At 46.8% G+C, this 21,264-nt stretch overlaps 1 protein-coding gene across 3 annotated transcripts in view; it reads left to right on the forward strand.

Moving 5' to 3' along the window:
* Window positions 1-1,780: 1,780 nt before the first annotated feature.
* The window catches only part of Kcnh1 (potassium voltage-gated channel subfamily H member 1), a 308,814-nt gene continuing 289,330 nt past the window's right edge, over window positions 1,781-21,264 (forward strand). For 2 of the 3 annotated variants that reach the window (XR_003837613.2, XM_021160418.2), the window contains exon 1: window positions 1,781-2,073. Coding sequence is in view for 2 of the 3 variants with exons in the window: in XM_021160418.2 (XP_021016077.1) it covers window positions 1,995-2,073 (79 nt within the window). In the remaining variant the exon portion in view is untranslated. The remainder of the gene's footprint in view (window positions 2,074-21,264) is intronic. The other variant, XM_021160427.2, reaches the window with a different exon arrangement.

The following is a 21,264-nucleotide window of genomic DNA, read 5'->3' on the forward strand; positions in this document are numbered from 1 at the left end:
ACACACACACACACACACACACAAAATCATGTAAAGCTACCCCTTGAGCACTTTCCATCATACATGGCACAGTTGTAAGATCTTGCCTTATTCAAACGAACCTACTCAAATGAAGTGGGTAGCCATCAAGCCAGCCAGAATCAAGTTCTCTTTGAGTACTGTTTACCTCATTTGTAATAGAACAAAGGACCACTAGACGGAGCCAGTGTTTAAGAAATCACAGCTCTAACCTGCAGGGAGCCGTTATCCAGTGGGAGAGATGCAGCTTTACCTTCAAGTCATAGCACACACCAGTCCTGCCAAGCCATCTTCTGCTGGCAGGAGCGTTGCTTGGGTTATATCCACACAGATAGATGAAAGGTGACATTTATAATGGCCCAATTAATTTAGTCACTCTGAAAATGATATTTGATTTGGCACTTAATTTTTTTTTCAGACAGATTTTGTGAGTTTGAGTGTTTTGTCTGCATGTTTGTATGTGTACCATGCACATGCTTGGTGCCTGAAGAAGTCAGACTAGGGCATCAAATGGTCTGGAATTGAAATTTCAGATGGCTTTGACCTGCTGTGAACTAAACGCAGGTCTCCTGCAAGAGTGCTCTCAGGTGCTGAGCCATCTTTGCAGACCTCCCGCACAGAACTTTAAAAGTCAGGGTTATATCCCCCCCCCCCATCTATTCTCCACAGTGCTCGACAACTCAGAGAATGCCTGGAAGGAATTGGCTCTGCTTCTGAGATTAAAAAATTGAGACAGTGTGTCTTTGCGACCTATTAAGGTGTTTCCGGAGGTGAGCCCCAACGTCATAGGCTTCAGGGTCGGGTTTATCTTTGCATTTTATTTTGAATCTTTGTCCAGTTGGAAACTAACCAGTCAAGTAGCAATGCATCCTTCTGTGGGCATTGTCTCAATCCCCCACCACACGCACAGCACAATGACAGGTACATATTATATGCAGTTGAAACACCCCCTCTTCCTTCAGTGAACAAGAGGTCCAAGTCATTTCTACCTGCTGTGAAGCCGCACCTGCTTCATCTGTGCCTTGTGGATGCTCCTCCAAGCCACAGCTATGGCTGTTTAATTAAAATCTGATGTACTTTGGGAAGCTTTCAGAAGTAGCCCACCTCTTTGATGCCGGACAGCCAGTTCCCGTTTTGTTTTTTTTTTTTTTTCCCTTACACACAAATCTTAAGAGATTGTGCTGTAGCTGGAAACCCCGATGTGCCAACTCATGTTTTGTTGTTTTTCTTTTTTGGTAAAATGATTGCTCTGTAAGAGAAGACGCCAAACAGGTGAAAGGGCCATTTATCAACTGAGGAGGCTGCAGGCACATTGATGGTAAAGACAAACCAAAACAGCTCCTGGGAGCTGAATCTGGCAGTCACTCTGTAAGTTGTTGCCCTTAGACACATGGTTGGTTAATTCTGGGGAAGCCGGATAGACGTGCAGCTCATGCTGTTTGCAGAGCCTGAAGGTTCTGACTCCGATCTGAAACCGCGCAAAGAAAGAGTCTTCTTGTGACCTTTTCGGGGGTGTGTGTGTGTGTGTGTGTGTGTGTGTGTGTGTATGTGACTTCACCAATAAAGCTGCTCACCGTGCTCTGCACACCCCAGGCACACTCTGGACACACTTCCCGCTGCACCCAGAGGGTGCCGCTCCGGTTCCAGCCTCACCCCGCGGCTCTCGGTTACGGCTGTGTCCCCGAGGGATGCGCGCACGGTAGGGGGCGCCCTGGACCGGCTGGCTCCCTCCGCCCACGGGAGGCGGCCGCGGCGCACCAAGCCCGGGGCACTCGAGCGCACACCCGGGCGGGCCGCAGCGGGGAGGTGCGGAGCGCAGCACCGGCGGCAGCGGGAGCCAGCCGCCGCCCCTGCGCTTCGGGGCTGCGGAGCGCATGGGGCGCGTGGAGCCAGGAACGCTTGCGGGCTGCGCACCCGGCCGCCTGCTGCGGTGAGACACGGCGCCGGACGCCCCCAGAGTCCGGGCAGTCGGGAGGATGACCATGGCTGGCGGCCGGCGAGGACTGGTGGCCCCGCAGAACACGTTTCTGGAGAACATCGTGCGGCGGTCCAACGGTAAGAACTGCCTTTGGATTTCTGTCGCCCAGGTGGGTTTTGATTTTTTTTTTTTTTTTTTTCTTTTGAGTGCAGTGATTGCAGACGCCTCCCGCCTGGTGGGTGCCAACAGATGCGGGGGCATCCCGGAGCTCCGCTCACCAGCTTTTCTCGCCTGCGGGCCTGGGAGGTGGGCAGGGCTGGAGGGGGTCTAGTGTGCTCCATCTCTGGAGGAGAGATCTCTAGCCTACGCCTTTGGGGCCTTTTCCCGCGCCCTCCCGCTGTCCTCTCCAGGAAAGCCTGGCATTTGGCGAGAAAAGTCATGCGAAAAGTGGCTGCAGGCTGGCCACCTTCAAGCACTGCGCTCCTGATGCGCACTGGCCGCCTCCCCGCGGAGGCTCCCCGGGAGTCCTGAGGTGCAGGGAGGCCAGAGGTAGCAGCAGAGCTGGGCTACTGGTCCTGGCCCTGTTCGGGTGCAGGGATGTTGCCAACTCCACCTTCCATCCCTTAAGCAGGAAAGTCTGACCAGAAGAAACCCTTTGGCAGGACTGTCTTATGCACCCTTGCCAACCAGCTAGAGCAAATGGCTCACGAAGGTCCAATTGTTTTTCTGGACTCAGCCGGGAAACAGAGGGAACTAAGTGGTCCCGGGTACAAATTTGGCATCTATTGTCTCTTTTAAACCCTCCCAATCTTGTCCTCCATCACCGGTCGATTCATTACCCAAGAAACCTGTGCACAAGCACGAGGTTTTTGTAGCTGGGAGGAGAGAGTCATACTATGACTGATGGAAGGGGAATAATTTTCGACACCTTTTTACTCAGAGATTGCAGTTTCCTGTGGTTTATTAGCATGAAGTCCAGAAGGCAAAAAGTCCTCAGAGTAGCGATCCAAAAGGAGCTATCCAAACCTTTCGGACCCACAGCTTGCACACACAGTCCGGGCGATAGGGAGTTGCTGCATACACCTGTTCACCAGGCTACCCAATTCTGAGATCCCCCTAGCAGATTTCTCGGCCCCTCTCCTTCCAGAAGCAGGCGACTTTCTCCGGTGGAGAGGCTGTGGGGACCTAACTCAAGAGCTGGGTTTTGCTAGTGTAAACATGGCGTGCAGCCTTGGAACTTGGGTTGATAATGATGAGCTTCCAGCTGATTTCAGTTAGGGATTCAATGGAAGGGCGTGAAAACTGACCCCTGCCTCTTACACATTGTCTTTAATTAAAAAAGTGACTTAAGTTTACAAGACAAAGCCCGTGGGCTACCATAGCAAATCTTACCTACTATTTAAGAGCTTTCTTAGAAATTATCTCACCTTTGTTGTGTGCCTCTTAAAGATGAGTACTACTCGGTCATTACCTTTCCCTCCGAGGTTTAAAGGAGTCTTTAAAGCAAGGTCACAGTTACTACCAGGGGCCGTGTGTGTGTGTGTGTGTGTGTGTGTGTGTGTGTGTAATGATTGCTAAACAGGCAGCCACAAGGTCATAGTCATTATTTGGGTCTGCCCCTCCCTCTTGTGTGTGTGTGTGTGTGTGTGTGTGTGTGTAATAATTGCTAAATGGGCAGCCATGAAGAATTCCTTTGGCATACAAATCTGAAAGCGATGGTTGAAGTTAGTGTATTATTATGGCTTTTAACTGACCTGATATGGGCACTGTTTTGCAGACTTGGGGATCCCACTGTGAGGGACGTATAACTTTTGCATAATAAATGCCATGAACATTATGAGAAGTCTGTCTATTGGAGAGGAGGCAGTACCCTGAAGTTAGAGGGAAACCATGGTGCACTCTGTCAGCTGGAGCAGGAAGGGGGTGCTGGCTATAGCCAGGATGGCCTGGGCTTCTAGGGGGAGCTAAAACTCCTAAACCAACCTTCTGATCAGTTGATCTCAGCGCAGTTCCCTGGCATGAGTATAGGTAGAACATCGATAAAGCAGGCAGTGTGGAGTATTTTTAGCACTGGCCTTTTATCTCAGCACCTGCTCCGACAGCTTGATTCCCATCAACTAAAAAGGAACAACAACAAAGACAAGCTCAATGATCCTGGGGAGCAGGAAGACCCCTTAAATGCTCTGTTTTAGGGTACAGAGTACTGACTTGAAGTTTTTGTGATTGTTTTCATATTAGTCCCTGTCTATGAGTGACTAAATACTGTGAATGCTGAGAAATACATTTGCATGCATTTTACTTTTACAGAAATAGCCTGTTTAAAATATTGATCATTTCTTGAAACCTGCCAGCCTATTTTTGGTCATCACAGCATTTAAATAGCAATACCTCATAATCACCTTGCTAGGCCTTTTATCCCAGCAGGCCTGTGTGACGGTTGCTGCTCCTTGTCTACAGACAATAGAGTGAGCCCTAGTGTAAGAGGCCGGTTCACCGTGCCTGGGCAGAGGTGCCTGCAGCTGCTCATCACCTGGATTTGTTTCAGTGTCAAAGCTCGAAGTCAGGGCCATGCACAAGCCAGGCTAGTACTGTACCACCGGGCTATCCCAGACCTCATGAGGCTTCTTTGCTCTACTTGATGAGCTTCAGTTGGGGAAATGTTCTTGTCACCTCTAGAAGAATGGCTGAGAGGAGGTGCCTCGGAAGTAGAATCAGCCACGTTTGGACTGCGTTGAGTATCCAGTGTTTGGAGTGTCACAGAGCTGTAGATGAGACAGAGCTTAGATACTGCCTCGTCTGCCCATACTTCCTCACAACTGTGTGGGTAAGGACTGTTCTGGCAGTTCTCCTACATGTGGAGGGGTAGAGCTGAGGAGATCTAGGCTGTGCTCTTTAGAGTGCAAGAAGCAGATTTCCCAGTGGAGATGAAACAAAATGTTATATCAACAGGAACAGCATCCATGTTGGCCAGCAGCCACACAAACAGAGGGACAGGGCAGACGAGCGAGAGCACAAGTACATTCAAGAAGTCCGGAGCTATTTGCCTTTGCAGGACAGGGTGGGGGTGGGGGTTGGGGGTGGGGGGTTGGGGGATGTGTGTATACCTCCTCAGGGATCCCTGGGCCACTTTCACAGGCCTCAAGATTCAACAAAGGAAGGACAATCCCCACTGTAAGGTTAAAGAGCTGAGAGTTCTTTCTGTGAATAGTTCCCAGACTTGTCAAAATGGGTGGGTAGATTGGGGTCCAATCAGCTGGTGGAAATGGTTTATTAATTCTGTGAATATTTACTGGACATAGTTGTTGAACACTGGGGATAGATGGAAACAACACTGAGGATAGTAAGTTTGTTGTGTGACTTTTCTTGGAGACATGATAGGCCTGATAATGTTATCAAATATCTGGTGGCTATTCCAGTCTATGAGTTTATAGGTGCATAGGTTAGGAGTTAATTACAAGAGCATAAGTCACCCCCAAATAGCTGCCTCACCAAAGGCCCACCCAACCATGGGTGAGCGTGTGAACACTGCTTTTCTAAGTCCCACCTCAGTCTTCCATGTGCAGCAGGGGCAGGCTGCTCACACCTGGGCAGGCTGCTCACACCTGGGCAGGCTGCTCACAGCAGGGCAGGCTGCTCACACCTGGGCAGGCTGCTCACAGCAGGGCAGGCTGCTCACAGCAGGGCAGGCTGCTCACACCTGGGCAGGCTGCTCACAGCAGGGCAGGCTGCTCACAGCAGGGCAGGCTGCTCACAGCAGGGCAGGCTGCTCACACCTGGGCAGGCTGCTCACAGCAGGGCAGGCTGCTCACAGCAGGGCAGGCTGCTCACAGCAGGGCAGGCTGCTCACACCTGGGCAGGCTGCTCACACCTGGGCAGGCTGCTCACAGCAGGGCAGGCTGCTCACACCTGGGCAGGCTGCTCACACCTGGGCAGGCTGCTCACAGCAGGGCAGGCTGCTCACACCTGGGCAGGCTGCTCACACCTGGGCAGGCTGCTCACAGCAGGGCAGGCTGCTCACAACAGGGCAGGCTGCTCACAGCAGGGCAGGCTGCTCACACCTGGGCAGGCTGCTCACACCTGGGCAGGCTGCTCACAGCAGGGCAGGCTGCTCACAGCAGGGCAGGCTGCTCACAGCAGGGCAGGCTGCTCACAGCAGGGCAGGCTGCTCACAGCAGGGCAGGCTGCTCACACCTGGGCAGGCTGCTCACACCTGGGCAGGCTGCTCACACCTGGGCAGGGTCCTATGGGTGATCACAGCTGCTCTGACTGTGACGACAATGGCCATGTGACACCTAGAAGATGGAGCTCTTGAAGAAAGGCACCCTGGCAAAACCTGATTATAGTTGTTAGTTGTTGCTCATATCCTACAGCAGTGACTGGCCTCAATGGCTCCCTAGGCCTCTCAGTACATTAGAAAATAAAACACTTTAAAGGTGTTTACTGGAAACTAGTTTAACTTTCTTGGGTTGATTCTGAGTAATGCAAGAAGGAGAGATTTAATAAGTACCTGTGCTTTGGATTGCTAGGAGTCAGCGGGAATGATTAGTACCCACACCTGATGGGTTTTTTTCTCCTGAATATGCCAACCATCATTTAAAATCCTATTGGTGGGCTCGAAAGATGGTTCAGCAGGGAAAAGAGCTTGTCAGGCAAGCCTGACAGCCTGAACCAGACCCACAGTGGAAGAAAAGAACCAGCTTTTAAACGTTGTCTTCTAAGCTCCATATGCACTCTGTGGTTTACATACACATACATAGACACACACACACAAAGAGACATATACACAGACACAAACACAGAGACAGATACACACAGACACACACATACATATACATAGAGACAAACACAGTCATATAGACAGACACACACATACATATACATAAGACAAACACACACACAGACATATGGACACAGACACAGAGAAAGATAACACATAGAGACATATAGATACACACAGACACAGATGCCCTCACAGACACACACACACACACATACACATGGAGAAACAGATACAGACATATAAGCACAGAGATACAAACATAGGGAAAGACAGACAAACAGATAGAGACACACAAACACAGACAAATAGGCATACACACAGAGACACATACAGAAACCCTCACAGACACACTGACACACAGAGTCATACACAGTGACATATACACACATAGACACAGATATTCTCACACATATACATGCACATACATAAATACACACATACACAGACACAGCGATGCATGGACATACAAACATACACAGAGAGACAAACACAGAGATATATGCACACACATGACACAGATACTCTCTCACAGTACACATACACACACATATATAGACACATACAGATATACATATGGAGACATACAGATACACACAGAGACACATGGACATACAGGCACACACAGAGACACATAGACACCCTCATGGATACACAGACACACACACACATGCAAACATATATACACAGAAATACACAGACACATACTCTCACACATACACACACAGACACAGACACACACACATATAGACACAGACATAGACACACAGATATACACATAGACACAGACACATACGTAGACACATGGACATACAGACATACACAGAGACACACACAGAGACATATACACATAGAAATACACAGGTACAGAGTCTCTCTCTCACACACACACACGCTCACACACACATATAAACACAGACAGACACACACACAGAAAAATACACACCCTATTGGCTTTGCTGCTCTTTCTGTTCACGGCAGGAAAGTGCTCTTCCACAACACTTCAACTCTACCGGCGCCTGTTGTCAGAAAGCTGCTGAAGCAAATAGGAGATCTGTCTTAGGAAGGCTGGCAGTCTGAGGTGCCAGGAATCTACAAAATATTACTCTAGATGGGCCCGTTCTCAGCAGAACATATGTTTTACTGTTTGGGAACCTATAGCTAACAATCATAGGTGCCAGTGAGACTGTGCACATCTCCAGGAGCAAGTGCAGTACATTTTGGTACAGATTTGTGAACATGTGTAATGTACAGACTGCTAAGTCAGCTGTGGTTTTGTATAGTGTTAAGATGGCTCAGGTTGTTGATATAATTAGTTAGCAAACAGGATAGGCACCGTGGGTAATGTTGTCTCCTCATAGACATGTTGAGCTGTGGCAGTCTTTGTGAAACAGAAATCAGCTAAAATGTGTGCTTGGGAGTAGAGATTATCTGAGTTCTGACCTGTGTCTGTTTCTCCTTATAGTCAGTGCAAAGGTATCCTTCAGCTGTCTTTCTCTGAAAGTGTTTAAGACGTGGCTGTAGTGACTGATGCAAGCTAGGAACTAAGAGCCTGAAGTCTTACGGTGCAGCCAATGTAATAAAGCTCCCCAACCCCATAGCTTTAATAAGACCCATGAGTCTTAATCACCCATTCCAAAGCAGCACATGCATATGGGAAATGGAGCCACTGACTCTCATTTTAAGATGCCAGGTCTTCACTCTGGTATCTTATATATGATTATATTTAATAAATATATAATAAAAATATATTCATTTGAAAGGTCTTTATTCTTAACTATTTTAAAAGTGATTTAATAGAATAATTGAAAAGCACACAAAGCAACTTTGTGTAGCTTGTTCCCGGATACACACACACACACACAGTTACACACATAAAGACACGTGGACACACAGACATACACAGACACACAGAGACCTCTATGTGCCATCATTGCCTGAGCTGAGAAACAGATCAGCCAGCAGTGGTCCACAGACCCCGAGAGCCTTCCCGGCCCCAGCTCTCCTCCCTCTCCCATAGTGAGCGCCCAGAGCCTTCCTGACCTCAGCTTTGCTGCCCCTCCCTCAGAGAGCCATCTCCTGACTTTATGGTTAGCCTTTCTTACCATCCTTCAGTTTTCACCATTCTGCTTTCTGGCTGGGACCGAGCACCCCACTTGTGCTGGGTGTCCCATGCACGGGCGGCAGAACACATCTTCTTTTGTCAGCTGCTGATCCCTCTGGCCTTGCCTTCCTGTCTATTCTCTTTCCTTGCTGTCTAACACTTCATAGTGTGGCCACATTTTATGTACCTGCTTTGACTCAGAGAGTCAAGTGGGTTTCCAGTTTGGGGCTAACATTCTCGCACCTGCCTTTGGGACATGGGACATATGTTTCTATTGGGGATACACCCAGCATGTGCATGCTTCAGCTACCAGACCGTGGTGTAAAGAGTTTGCGTCAGTTCATACACCTTTCCCCTGTCTTCTGTAGCATTTGGCATTTATTTTCTCCTTTTTTTTTTTCTCAAAAAGTCAGTAACGAATGGGGTCATCTGGGGTTGTTTTCTAGTGAGTACAAGACCAAAATGAAATGAAAACAAAACTCGTTCTTGGCCTGTGGGAAGCTCCAGCGTGGAGTGCTGTTTAAACATTCTCACATGTGCGTCCCCACTTGGCTGCGAGTGACGTGGAGACTTCACCCTAGAGGTTATGGGTGAAGAGCACAGGCAAGGCTGTCGTGTTTGCTTGTTTTTTTTTTTTTTTTTTTTAATGTGTGTGTGTAGGACATTCATTTTCTTATATTGAGAGGGATTAAGCTCAGGGAACAGAGATTACGTAAGAACTGGAGCCGGAAGGGCGAAGGAAGTAAGGAGCATGTCATTTGTCTTTTACTGAAAGAAATGGTGGGAAGTGACTGAGGGAGGGTTCAGACTCAGTGGAGGAAGCAAAAAAGAAAAAAAAAAAAAAAAGAAAAGTAGCCAGAGAGAGAGACCCTTAGTAAAGTGATGGCCACACAAGCAGAGGACCTGACTTTAGTCTCCAACACCAGCATAAAAGCTTGGCACAGTGATGTGTGCTTGTAATCGCACTAACAGCAAATGCTGAGGCTCCTGGATCTTGCCGGCCAATCAGTGTGCGCACTCACATGCACACGCACATGCATGCACACACAAAGCTAGTCAAAGGCTAGCTTTCGACTCAGCTTTCTAACTGTGCTGAACCTCCTATGAGCTGAATTCTGTACCTGGGAATTCCCACCTAAGGGAGACCTTTGCACCTCTGGGTCTCACTGAAGAAGCCACAATGAAGCCTGACATGAAGTGTGAATCCCTCCAGAGGTCTAAGAGATGTTCTACAGAGTCAACATTTACTGCTTATTTCCTCCCTGGCATACACCTCACCCAGTACCATTCTTGGCTTTTATAACTGTGTCTTTTCTTGTGAGGTTGGATGTGAGATGGTCAGATCGTGTTAGGTCACAGGAGAAGATGGCAGAAAGTGGGAAGCTTTGTTTCTATGGTGTCGAGGCTTCCTTCAGGGTGCTCATGTACTGATGTGATCCTTCAGTGAACCTTGGATCTGGAATTGGTTTGGTGCCCTGGTAGTAGAGAGCTGTCTGCAGAGCTTCAACATCTCTCCAGGCTGGGCTCTCAGGGCTGCTGCTGTAACAGTGTAACAATCAAGTGTGTATATTAATGACAAGCCCTTCAAGCCTTTCTGATTGGGTGCCACTGAATCACACCAGTCGTCAGTTGTCTTACACTAGGATGACTCACTACATAAAATTAAACGGTAGCTCTTTTGATTAGCACCGTGCTGCTTAAAACTGATGTTCTGAAATGAGCTGAGTCAATCCACCATTATCAACATAATTAGTAAGAAGGAGTACTGGAGACCAGCAGTTCCCACAGCTTTATGTGGCTGGGCAGTGACATCAGGTGTGTCCTTTGTTTTGTTTTGGGACAGGGTCTTTTTACATGCTACCCTGTCACCGGTCATCCGGTACAAGTGCTCGAGTAGGAAGAGCAGACCTCTGTGTCCTCTGTCTTTCCTTGAAGCTGCTGTGCTTTGTATGCTAGAGTCAGTGTTGGGACGACATAAGATATTAGCAGACTTCATATTCGTGGCTTAACTTTGCCGTGTATTAAGAATTACTTAGGGGTTGGAGAGATGGCTCAGTGGTTAAGAGCACTGACTGCTCTTCCAGAGCTCCTGAGTTCAATTCCCAGCAACCATACGGTAGCTCACAACCATCTGTCATGGGATCCGAAGCTCTCTTCTGATGTGTCTGAAGACAGCTACAATGTACTCATATATATAAAATAAATAAATGCTTAAAAAAAGAGTTACTTAAAAAAATACATTTTAGACCGAACTTTGCTTGTAAGACTGTATTTCAGTTAACTGTGTGTGCACATAAGTTTTTACATTTTATTACATTTATTTGTGTGTGTGTGTGCGTGTGCATGTGCACGTGTGTGCCGTGGTGCACACGTGGAGGTCAGAGGACACCTTTTGAGAGTTGGTTCTCTCCTTCCCATGTGGGTTCCAGGGATCAGAGTCAGGTCATCAGCCTTGGTGGCACGTGTGTTTCCTCACGGAGCCAGCTCACCTGCACAGCCAGTTGTGGTTTAAAGGTTTTATTTGACTTTTCTCTTCCTTGAGCATCGCTGAGACTGAATAGAGTTTCGTGTAGCTATCCTGAAGGTTTGGGCCAGAGACCTGTGTGTGCTCCGTCTGGATGAATAGGAACACTCTCTTTTGTTTTCCTAGCCTACTCTGTGTCTTGGGGGGCTGGCCTGTGTAGATCTCAGCTGCTGGCTCTGACTGGCTGATCACTGGCTGGCTTCATCTTCAGCACTGTTCCTGGTGAGATAGTGGAGACTGACTCTCTAGCTTTTTCCCTGCAAATGTCTGGGAAATGGCTGTTTCCCCCCTGGCTAATGGTTCCATCTCTAGCTCACCATCCTTGCGTTCCTGGGGCCCTGAGAAGACTGTAGAGATAGGCACACAGTGGGGGTGTGAGCTTCTCTTACCCACTCCTGGTTTGTCAACTTCACCTTGGGCATTGGCAAATGCTGTAAACCACTTTCCCCTCCTGAGGGTCATCTTAGGGGCTGTCTGCCTTTTCTGTCTCACCCTTCATCTTCACCAAATGCTTCCTAAGCAGCTATCATGCTCTCTGTTGTGAGGCTCAGTGTTCTTGGTGAGACTGGCCCAAGGATCCAGTGACTTGTTCTGTGGCTAAATCAGTTTCTCCGCCTTTGTACAAACCAATGTGTGCTGTGTGGGTGAGCTTGGTGAGAGATGTGTACCGAGGCCCCCATTTCTACATACAAACATGGCAGTGTTTGGCTGATGAAGGCTTCATGTTCTGGCTTAATGAAGTACTTCCATGTTTTTTCATTCATATATATATATATATATATATACATATACATATATACACATATATATACATATATACACACATATATATATACATATATACATATATATATACACACATACATATATTTACATACATGTGTATATATATGTGTGTGTATATATATACATATATATACACACACATATATATTTAGTTTTATAACCTCACATGTCAAAAGACAGCATAAATGGTGAGTCTATCACAGTCACCAGATGCTAACTGACCTGAGTTATAGTCATCTATGGTGATTATTAGATATTATCTATACTATGCACCAATACTCTTTCTCAGCTGTGTGCCTAAGGTTTTATATGCATCTCCTTTGATCTTCTTTACAATTCTGTTCTGTGGGAGCTGTCATTATTCCCATTTACAAGTGTGGAGAGTGAGGTTTGAAGAGATGACTTGGGTCTTTCCACCTGTCCACTTTGTTCCCAGAAATAATGACTCCGAGACTTAATGTTTCATCAATAAATGCCTAGGCCAAAATCTTGGTTCTTCAACTAGCTCACAACATAATTACCCACATATTCTATTCTGAGTCATGTCATGTGGCTGGTTACCTGGTCCTCAGTTTCACGCAACAGTCTTTATCTGTGTCTGGGGCGCTGAATCTCACCCATGCCTGACTCTGTTCCCAGAATTTCCTCCCTGGACTGGAACTGCCACCTCCCTGTTTCCTGCCTAAGCGAATAGGCCAACAACATTTTACTGGCAGGTGATGCTTCTATACAGTACAACAGATTCCCTCCACAGATGACCTAAAGCAACATGGATTAGTGTCCAGCAGTAGACTTTTTAGAAGCCTAAGAAGCAAATTCTCCTATCTCATACCCTATATAGTGTGATGGTTGGGTCTAATTGTCAACTTGACATACCCTAGATTCGTCTGGGAAGATGGATGAGTGAGGGATTGTCTAGATTAGGTTGGTCTCTGGGCATGTCTGTAGTAGATTGTCTCTGCTGTGGAGGTGAGGCTGGGTCTGTGGTAGATTGTCTCTGTTCTCAAGGTGAGGCTGAGTCTGTGGAGGTGAGGCTGGGTCTGTGGTAGATTGTCTCTGCTGTGGAGGTGAGGCTGGGTCTGTGGTAGATTGCCTCTGCTGTGGAGGTGAGGCTGGGTCTGTGGTAGATTGTCTCTGCTGTGGAGGTGAGGCTGGGTCTGTGGTAGATTGTCTCTGCTGTGGAGGTGAGGCTGGGTCTGTGGTAGATTGCCTCTGCTGTGGAGGTGAGGCTGGGTCTGTGGTAGATTGTCTCTGCTGTGGAGGTGAGGCTGGGTCTGTGGTAGATTGCCTCTGCTGTGGAGGTGAGGCTGGGTCTGTGGTAGATTGTCTCTGCTGTGGAGGTGAGGCTGGGTCTGTGGTAGATTGTCTCTGCTGTGGAGGTGAGGCTGGGTCTGTGGTAGATTGCCTCTGCTGTGGAGGTGAGGCTGGGTCTGTGGTAGATTGCCTCTGCTGTGGAGGTGAGGCTGGGTCTGTGGTATGTTTTTATTGTCAAGGTAAGGCAATCCAGTTTCAAAGTAGGCAGCACTTTCCCCCCGGGTTTGGGCCCTGCACTGTGTCAGAGAAAGCTAGCTGAGGTGTGTGTGCATTCATTTCCCTCCTCTATGGTGGATGTGAGGTGACCATCTGTCTCAACCTTCTGCTCTATGACTCCCCTGCTGTGAGGGGCTGCAACCCTGGGGTGTTTTATTACAGCAACAGAGATAAATCTGAGCACTCAGGAACCAGAAGCTCTGTGGCTGGGGCCAGCTTCCCGTGCTTCAGTGACTCCTCCACACAGGTCTGATGGGGGTGACAGTTGGAGAGCCCTGCTTTAGTGACAGCTCCATCCATTTCTTCAGGCATGAGGTAAATGCTTGACTCCCAGGCATGTGCAGATGGAGGAATGTATGTGCTGGAGTGAGAGTGGATGCTTTCTCTGTTGGCTTTCAGTCAGTGTCTTAAGTCCTGCCCACATTTTATTCCTGTCTCTGAGTAGTGTAAGTTTCTCCTGGGACCTACCCATCAACCCTGACTGTGTGTCTCCCAGCTGGTGTCCACAGGAATTTTATCCCTGGCTTCCTCTATCTAATCCAATGCTCTCTATTTCCTTTCACCTTGATGAAGCTTCAGAGCCCTCATCTGAAGGTGACTTCCTTCTCTCTATTGTTTCTAACTTTTCAGTCATAATTTGAGAATGAAGAGATTGGTGTGTCCGCCATTTTGAAACGGTAACATGCTCTTCCTAGAGAGAGGCGGCCCTAGATTCTAGTCTCCTGTCATGAGAAAACTGCACATTGTCCTTTGCCAGCAGCTTGACCTCACAGAGATTCATCCATACCCCACTACTCCGGAGTTACTTTTCTCCTTGTCTTTGAACTTGCTGTCTCTCGACCGCAACTTTCCACCCCTTTCCTGTCATTTGTCATGGTGATGCCTGATCTGTTTGTGTCTCTCAGAAGAGCAGAAAAGAGCGTTATCACCATCTTGTCCATCACAGAGGGTCATGGCTGATGGCTCTATGACATAAGAAATGGTTACAAGAGAAACTCATGATAGATTCATGTATAGGTATACATGGGGTCCACACAAGATATGAGACTTGAAGAACTGGATGGTAGAAACTAGGTATTCTTTTTGTGGGAGGGCAGTGTGGGAGAGGACTGTTGGTAATTTCAGAGGGATAATCTATTTTTCACACTTATTTTAATGTGTGTGGGTGCATATGCATGCTACAGCATGTCTGTGGAGGTCAGAAAACAACTATGGGAGTCTATACTTTCCTTCTACCATCTGGGTTCTAGGGCTCGAACTCAGGCCATCAGACCTAGTGACAAGCATCATCACACTGATCCATCTTGCTGGCTCTGTAATACATAACTTATGGGGTAACAAATGAGCTTTGGAGGAAAATAAATATATCCAGAGACCAAACAGTGGCCAGAGAAGCAGTTTCCCTCCCTCTAGGTACAGTTTGGTTTTCAATCTCTTTCTCTGTGATGTTTAATCTTCCATGGTTAATGAAATTCCAGTAAGAAGATTTGAAGGCGATTGGGTCCCTTGTTGTGAGATCCAGTCTCCAGGCACATAAGGCATTTATTGCTAGAGAAAGCCTCTTCTTGCTCTGTAGATGAGAAAGGATCACCAAGGATTGACTGGGCTGTGTGTGTGTGTGTGTGTGTAGGGCCAGGCATGCCTTGGCCCTGAGGCCTTCTTAGGTCCACGTTCAGGGACCTCATCCTCAATCTTCCTGTCTGTCCTCAGTTTCCCCAGGACCTTCTTCAAAGGCCTGGACTCATGGCTAGGTCTCACTCTGGGATCCTGCTCTGTTAGTCATGCTCTTGTATCTGTAATTGACCTGTTTCCACACCTCAGGCTCAGGTACCCCATCTGCCCCCTCTGTCCTTTCTTTCCCCCTCTGTCTGCCTACTGACTCTGCCTACCACCCACTGTTGTCTGTCCTATCTCCATTTTGTCTGTCTGTATCACTGCTTTCCTGCCACTGGCTGCTAATCTGTCTTCACGCTCTCTGTTGTGTTATCTGTCTGTCCCTGTTTACTGTCTGTGTTGTGGTCCCTGTGTCTATCTGCTCAGTGCTTCCTCATGTGGCCCTGGTCTCTGCTCCTCTGTATCATGAGTTTTTCAGCAGCATGAATATGATCAATTAAAGTCTGCTCGGGGGGCTGGAAAGATGGCTCAGCACTGACTGCTCTTCTGAAGGTTCTGAGTTCAAATCCCAGCAACCACATGGTGGCTCACAACCATCTGCACAGCAACAGTGTACTCATATACATAAAATAAATAAATAAATAAATAAATCTTTAAAGTCTGCTCTGCTCATAGACCACTCAGACAAACACTTCAGTTTCTGTTCTCAAAGGAACATCTAGTAGGACTGACTAGCCCTAGTAGTGGCTTGTTTGGTTAACCATCCACTCCTGTTTTTTTCTTCTCTACCTGAAGCCCTTATGGGGGAAGCAGGATCGTGGAGTTACATGATATGCAGAAGTGGGGAAATAGAGCTAGATGTAGCTGTCAGATGTACAGTATATGCCCTGTGCTTCCATTAGGCCTGGGACAAAACACACTGTTTTAGTGTGGGGTTTCCATTGCAGTGAAGAGACAGAGACACCATGACCAAGGCAACTCTTATAAAGGACAACATTTAATTGGCGCTGGCTTATAGTTTCAATGCTTTAGTCCATTATCATCATAGTAGGAGTATGGTATCATCCAGGCAGACACAGTGCTGGAGAATGAACTGAGAGTTCTATATCTTGATCCAAGGGAAACCAGGAGGAGAGTCTCTTCCACACTGAGCAGTGCTTCAAAGCCCACCCCGACAATGACTCACTTTCTCCAACAAGGCCACATCTTATGAGAAGTGCCACTTCCCATGGGCCAAGCATATTCAAACCACCATACAAACACACACACACACACACACACACACACACCCCAAAACTTGTCTTATTAAACAGAGTCTCTGAAATCCTTCTACCCATTCTGATGTGATGCTGTGTCCCTACTAAGAACTCTAAGTAACACACATGGTAGGAAAGCAAAAACTAGCTTTAGGACTTTCTTCTAATACTAATTGATATAGTTTGTGTGTGTATGTATGTGTGTGTGCATGTGTGCACATGTGTACCTGAGCTCATGCTTGCACATGTGTGCATGTGTGTATTGTATGTGTGTATTCATGTTTGCATGTATGTGGGCACATGTATGTATGTATGTATGTACATATGGAGGACTGAAGTCAGAAATTATATTTAATTCCTCTTCTGCCACAGGCCAGTCTGGTAGGGATATTTCTCATTTGAGACCCCTCTTTCCAGATGACTCCAGCTTGGGGTAAGTTGACAAAATGCTAGCCAACACAGCCACCTAGCCATCTCCCTAACCTCTATTCATTAATATATACATTTTAAGATTTATTTAAAAAGTGAGTTATGTATCTCTGTGTATGTCTGTGTGTGAGCGTGCACACATGAGTGTGAATGTCTGTGGAGACCAGAAGAAGGTACTAGATGTCCCAGAACTTGAATTGCAGATGGTTGTCAGCTTCCCAGTGAGTATGCTGGGAGCAGAACTTGGGTCCTCTGTAAGAGCAGCCTCCACTTTTAACTTCTAAGTCATCTTTCCAGCCACAATAGTTTTATACATACCTATAGGCATAAAGAAATCACTGGTAGTAATTAGAAGAATAAAGCATTTGCTTCACTAAGCTACTGTGCTGCTTTTCAGCATAAACAGAGGCGTGTTAGTAGCCGGGCAGGGACCCACCTCTAGTTCCTTAGTTTCCAGTGACAGAGCACACCTGACACATTTTCATTCCCCTCTGCCATGCTTGTGAGGTGGAGTCATCTGGCTTTATTGTTTGTTTGACACTGGATGAAGATACCTTTGAAGCTGTGTACTTTGGGGTAACCACTCAGTAAATGAAGTGCTTGAGTTGGCTTTGGAAACCGAAAGCCTTCTCTGTATCGTAATTTACTGACTTAATAAAAAAACCGTGTTTCTGTTGAGTATTAAAATCATAGATGAAGAAAATAGCTGTTGAATCTCCTGGGTGTTTAGTCTGTTTTATGCAAAGATTGGGCCCATGACGATTTAGAAGAACCATATCCATGAGATTTTATTGCTGGAAAACACAAGAGAGCAGCATGTAACTTTTTCTAGTGCTAAGACTTTAGATGTGAGACTTAGGTTCTCCCTCCCCTCCCTCCCTCCCTCCCTCCCTTTCCTCCCCTCCCTCCCCTCTCTCCCCTCCCTCCCCTCCCTCTCCTCCTCCTCTCCTCCTCCTCTGCCCCTCCCCTCCTCCCTCCTTCCCCTCCTCCTCCTCCCTCCCCTCCTCCTCCTCCCTCCCTCCCTCCCTCCCTCCCCCCTCCTCTCTCCCTCCCTCCCTCCCTCCCTCCCTCCCTCCCTCCCTCCCTCCCCTCTAGGGGCAGAAAGATGACTCAGTGGTTAAGAGCACTTGTTGCTCTTGCAAAGGATCAGGTTTCCAGGCCCAGCACTCACATGGTAACCCACAACTATTTGTAACTCCAGTTCTGGTGGATGCAATGCCTTCTTCTGACCTCTGTGGGTACCAGGCACATATGTACTACACATATATACCTGTGAGAAAAGCACTCAGACAAGTAAAAAAAAGATAATCTAAAAAAATCAAGTCAGGTGTGACTTCTCTTATAGTGGTAATAATCTCAAGTGTTTTCTCCCTCTCCCTCTCCCTCTCCCTCCCCCTCTCTACCCCTCCCTCCCTCCCTCCTTCCCTCTCTCAATCTCTCTCTGTGTGTGTGTGTGTGTGTGTGTGTGTGGTGTGTGCTGAGTCAGAAGGATTTCTGTGAATTCAAATCTAGTATGAACTCATAGGGGCATAGTAAGATCCAAGCCAGCCTAAACTATAGAGTAGCATGGAGCTTGAGAGCAGCCTGGGGTACAGAACCAGACTGTCTCAAAACTCAAACTAAACAAACAAAACAAAACAAAACCAAAAACCCAACAAAACAAAACAAAACCAAAAACCCTAATTCCTGGTGGACTTTATATATGTTCAAGAAAACAAAACTTATTTTCTGGTCTTTGCATAGGACTTGTTACATAATTCTTGCTCTTGTCATTTGTTGCAAATGCTATTTTTCTGCTGTTTCATTGTTCTGAGAGAGAGAGAGAGATAGAGAGAGAGAAATGTATTTTTACTCATCGTTCCCCCTCCTCGCTGCACACTGATGCCCTCTGCAGTCTGTACACTGAGGAGCTTCAGGGTCACGTGCTCCTCTCCCACGGAGCGTTGAGTTACTGGACATGCACTGTGCAGTAGTTACTGTCCTTTAATGGCCAGTGTTGGTAGGGAACAATGGACCCGTGCACACCGAGTGCGGCATGCGGCTTTTATCTCTGTAATTACCCACACAGAGTTGCTTCTCTGTACTACTGCTTTAGTGAGTTTCTCCTTTGTTATGTGTGGTAATTATGATGAAAAGCAATTTTCTAATAATTTCTTTTTAGAATGTCTCTGTGTTATGCTTTATGGGCAAATGGTAGGTTTAGGGAGATTGTAACATTGTTACTGCCACAGAAGAGCTGAGCTCAGGCCTCTCCGTTGTAGAAACTGTTCATGATGAGGGTGGGAAGTCTTTCCAACTTTTAGAGACTGTTGATTTTTGTTAGAGAACTGGAGGACATGAAGGGCTGAGGAAGGTTGAAATTAGGAACCCTCACATTTAACTGTGAATAGTCTTGTGACTGTAGACATTCTCTGAGGAGGAGGGCATTGGGAGAAAGCAGTACAATCAGTCTAATTTTCACAAAAGACCTGGAGACCTTGCAGACCCCCAAACGAGAGCCATTGAACCAATCATGCCAAGGCAGCCAGGCTGAACCTGAATATTTGCTGGGCTCAGTCAGTTCAGAGAGTGATCTGGGAGGCGAGTTTGGTCTTTGTGTAGGTGAGTGGCTGACAGGAAGTCCTTCTGTGTGCATGGGTGCACACACAGGAAGATAACTGTTTACACACACACACACCATGTACATTGTTAGACATTAGATGCATCTAGAGATGACTGCAACATCTGGAAGAATGGAGGATGTAGATGTGACACACAAATACTATCCTGTTTTAAGGACCTCACACATCTGCCCATTTTAATACTCTGGGGGAAGAAGCCAGTTACATACAAATTGGTGTGTGTGTGCTTGTGCGTGTGTGTATGTGTGTATGCATTTGCACAAATATATGTAAATACAACTTGATGACTCCAGTTTTGCTGGTGGTGTGAATACAGTTGCAAGATGGATTTCTCTGAACTGGACAACCAATAAGAGGGCTCGTCCCTGAGAGAAGCTAAGTCAGAACTCACCTGTAGTTCTTTGTCTAGGGGTGTGTCTCTGGAAAATTTCCCCTTCCCCATTAGCATGGCTATTGACATTGCTGTTGTTCCAGTCTTGTTTGTGCAGACATTTCTAGCAGAGACTTTCTTTCTTTCTTTTTTTTTTTTATGACCACGGCTACTCTTTTTTTTTTTTTTAGATTTATTTATTTGTTTATTGATTGATTGATTATATGTAAGTACACTGTAGCTGTCTTCAGATACTTCAGAAGAGGGAGTCAGATCTTGTTACAGATGGTTGTGAGCCACCATGTGGTTGCTGGGATTTGAACTCCAGACCTTCGGAAGAGCAGTCGGGTGCTCTTACCCACTGAGCCATCTCACCAGCCCATAGCAGAGACTTTCACAGCAGACTTCCTGGTGTTCTGGCGCTTACAATCTTTCCACCCTACCCCACCCAAGATGTTCTCTGAGCCATAGAAGAGGGAGCTGTGACATAGGTGTGTCTGTCAGCACTGGGCCCCGCACTATCTATTCATCTATGCTTTGTGTCCGGTTGTGGTTTTCTGTGGTGGTCTCCATTTGCTTCAAAGAGAAGGTTCTTTGATGAAGGGTAGGGTGGTAGCTACACATACCTGTGAGTGTAAGGATATGATGTAGGATGTAGTTAGGATTTGTGCTTGCCTAGCAAAGTGACATCAGTAGATTCATGACCTCACTAGCCCCAGGAAGCTGGCTAGGTTTCCAGCACCAGGCATGGTATCCCTCCTGGTGAGTGGACCTAAGAGCTATTGGTTGTCACCTCCATGCGTGTGCCACGTATTGCACCTTTGTGTGTGGTTTTAAAGCTAGCATGAAAAGTAATGAATTCTATTATGACTTTTTTTTCACATTAGTTTATTCTGATTCACCCCTTTGCCCATAATCTTACCCCCTTCTCACTGAAATCCTTCCTCCCTACAAACAGCCCCAATTCTGCTTGCATGCCTTGTGTGCTCCACTACTCTCTTACCCTCCTCCTCGCTTCCTTCCTTTTCATTGTCCTCCTTTCTACCTTCAACACACACATACTCACATATACATAGACATACATATATACATATACACACAGACATACACACATACACACACATAGACACACATACACACTCACATATACTCACATACATACTCACATATGCACACACACATATACACATATACACACAAACATACACACATACACATAGACATACATACACACTCATATATATATGTAAACATACACACACAAACACTCACAAATACTCACATACACACTCACATATGCACACACACATACACACA

This window comes from Mus caroli, unplaced genomic scaffold, assembly GCF_978045245.1.
Source record: "Mus caroli unplaced genomic scaffold, Mus_caroli_1 scaffold_1, whole genome shotgun sequence".
NCBI lineage: Eukaryota > Metazoa > Chordata > Mammalia > Rodentia > Muridae > Mus > Mus caroli.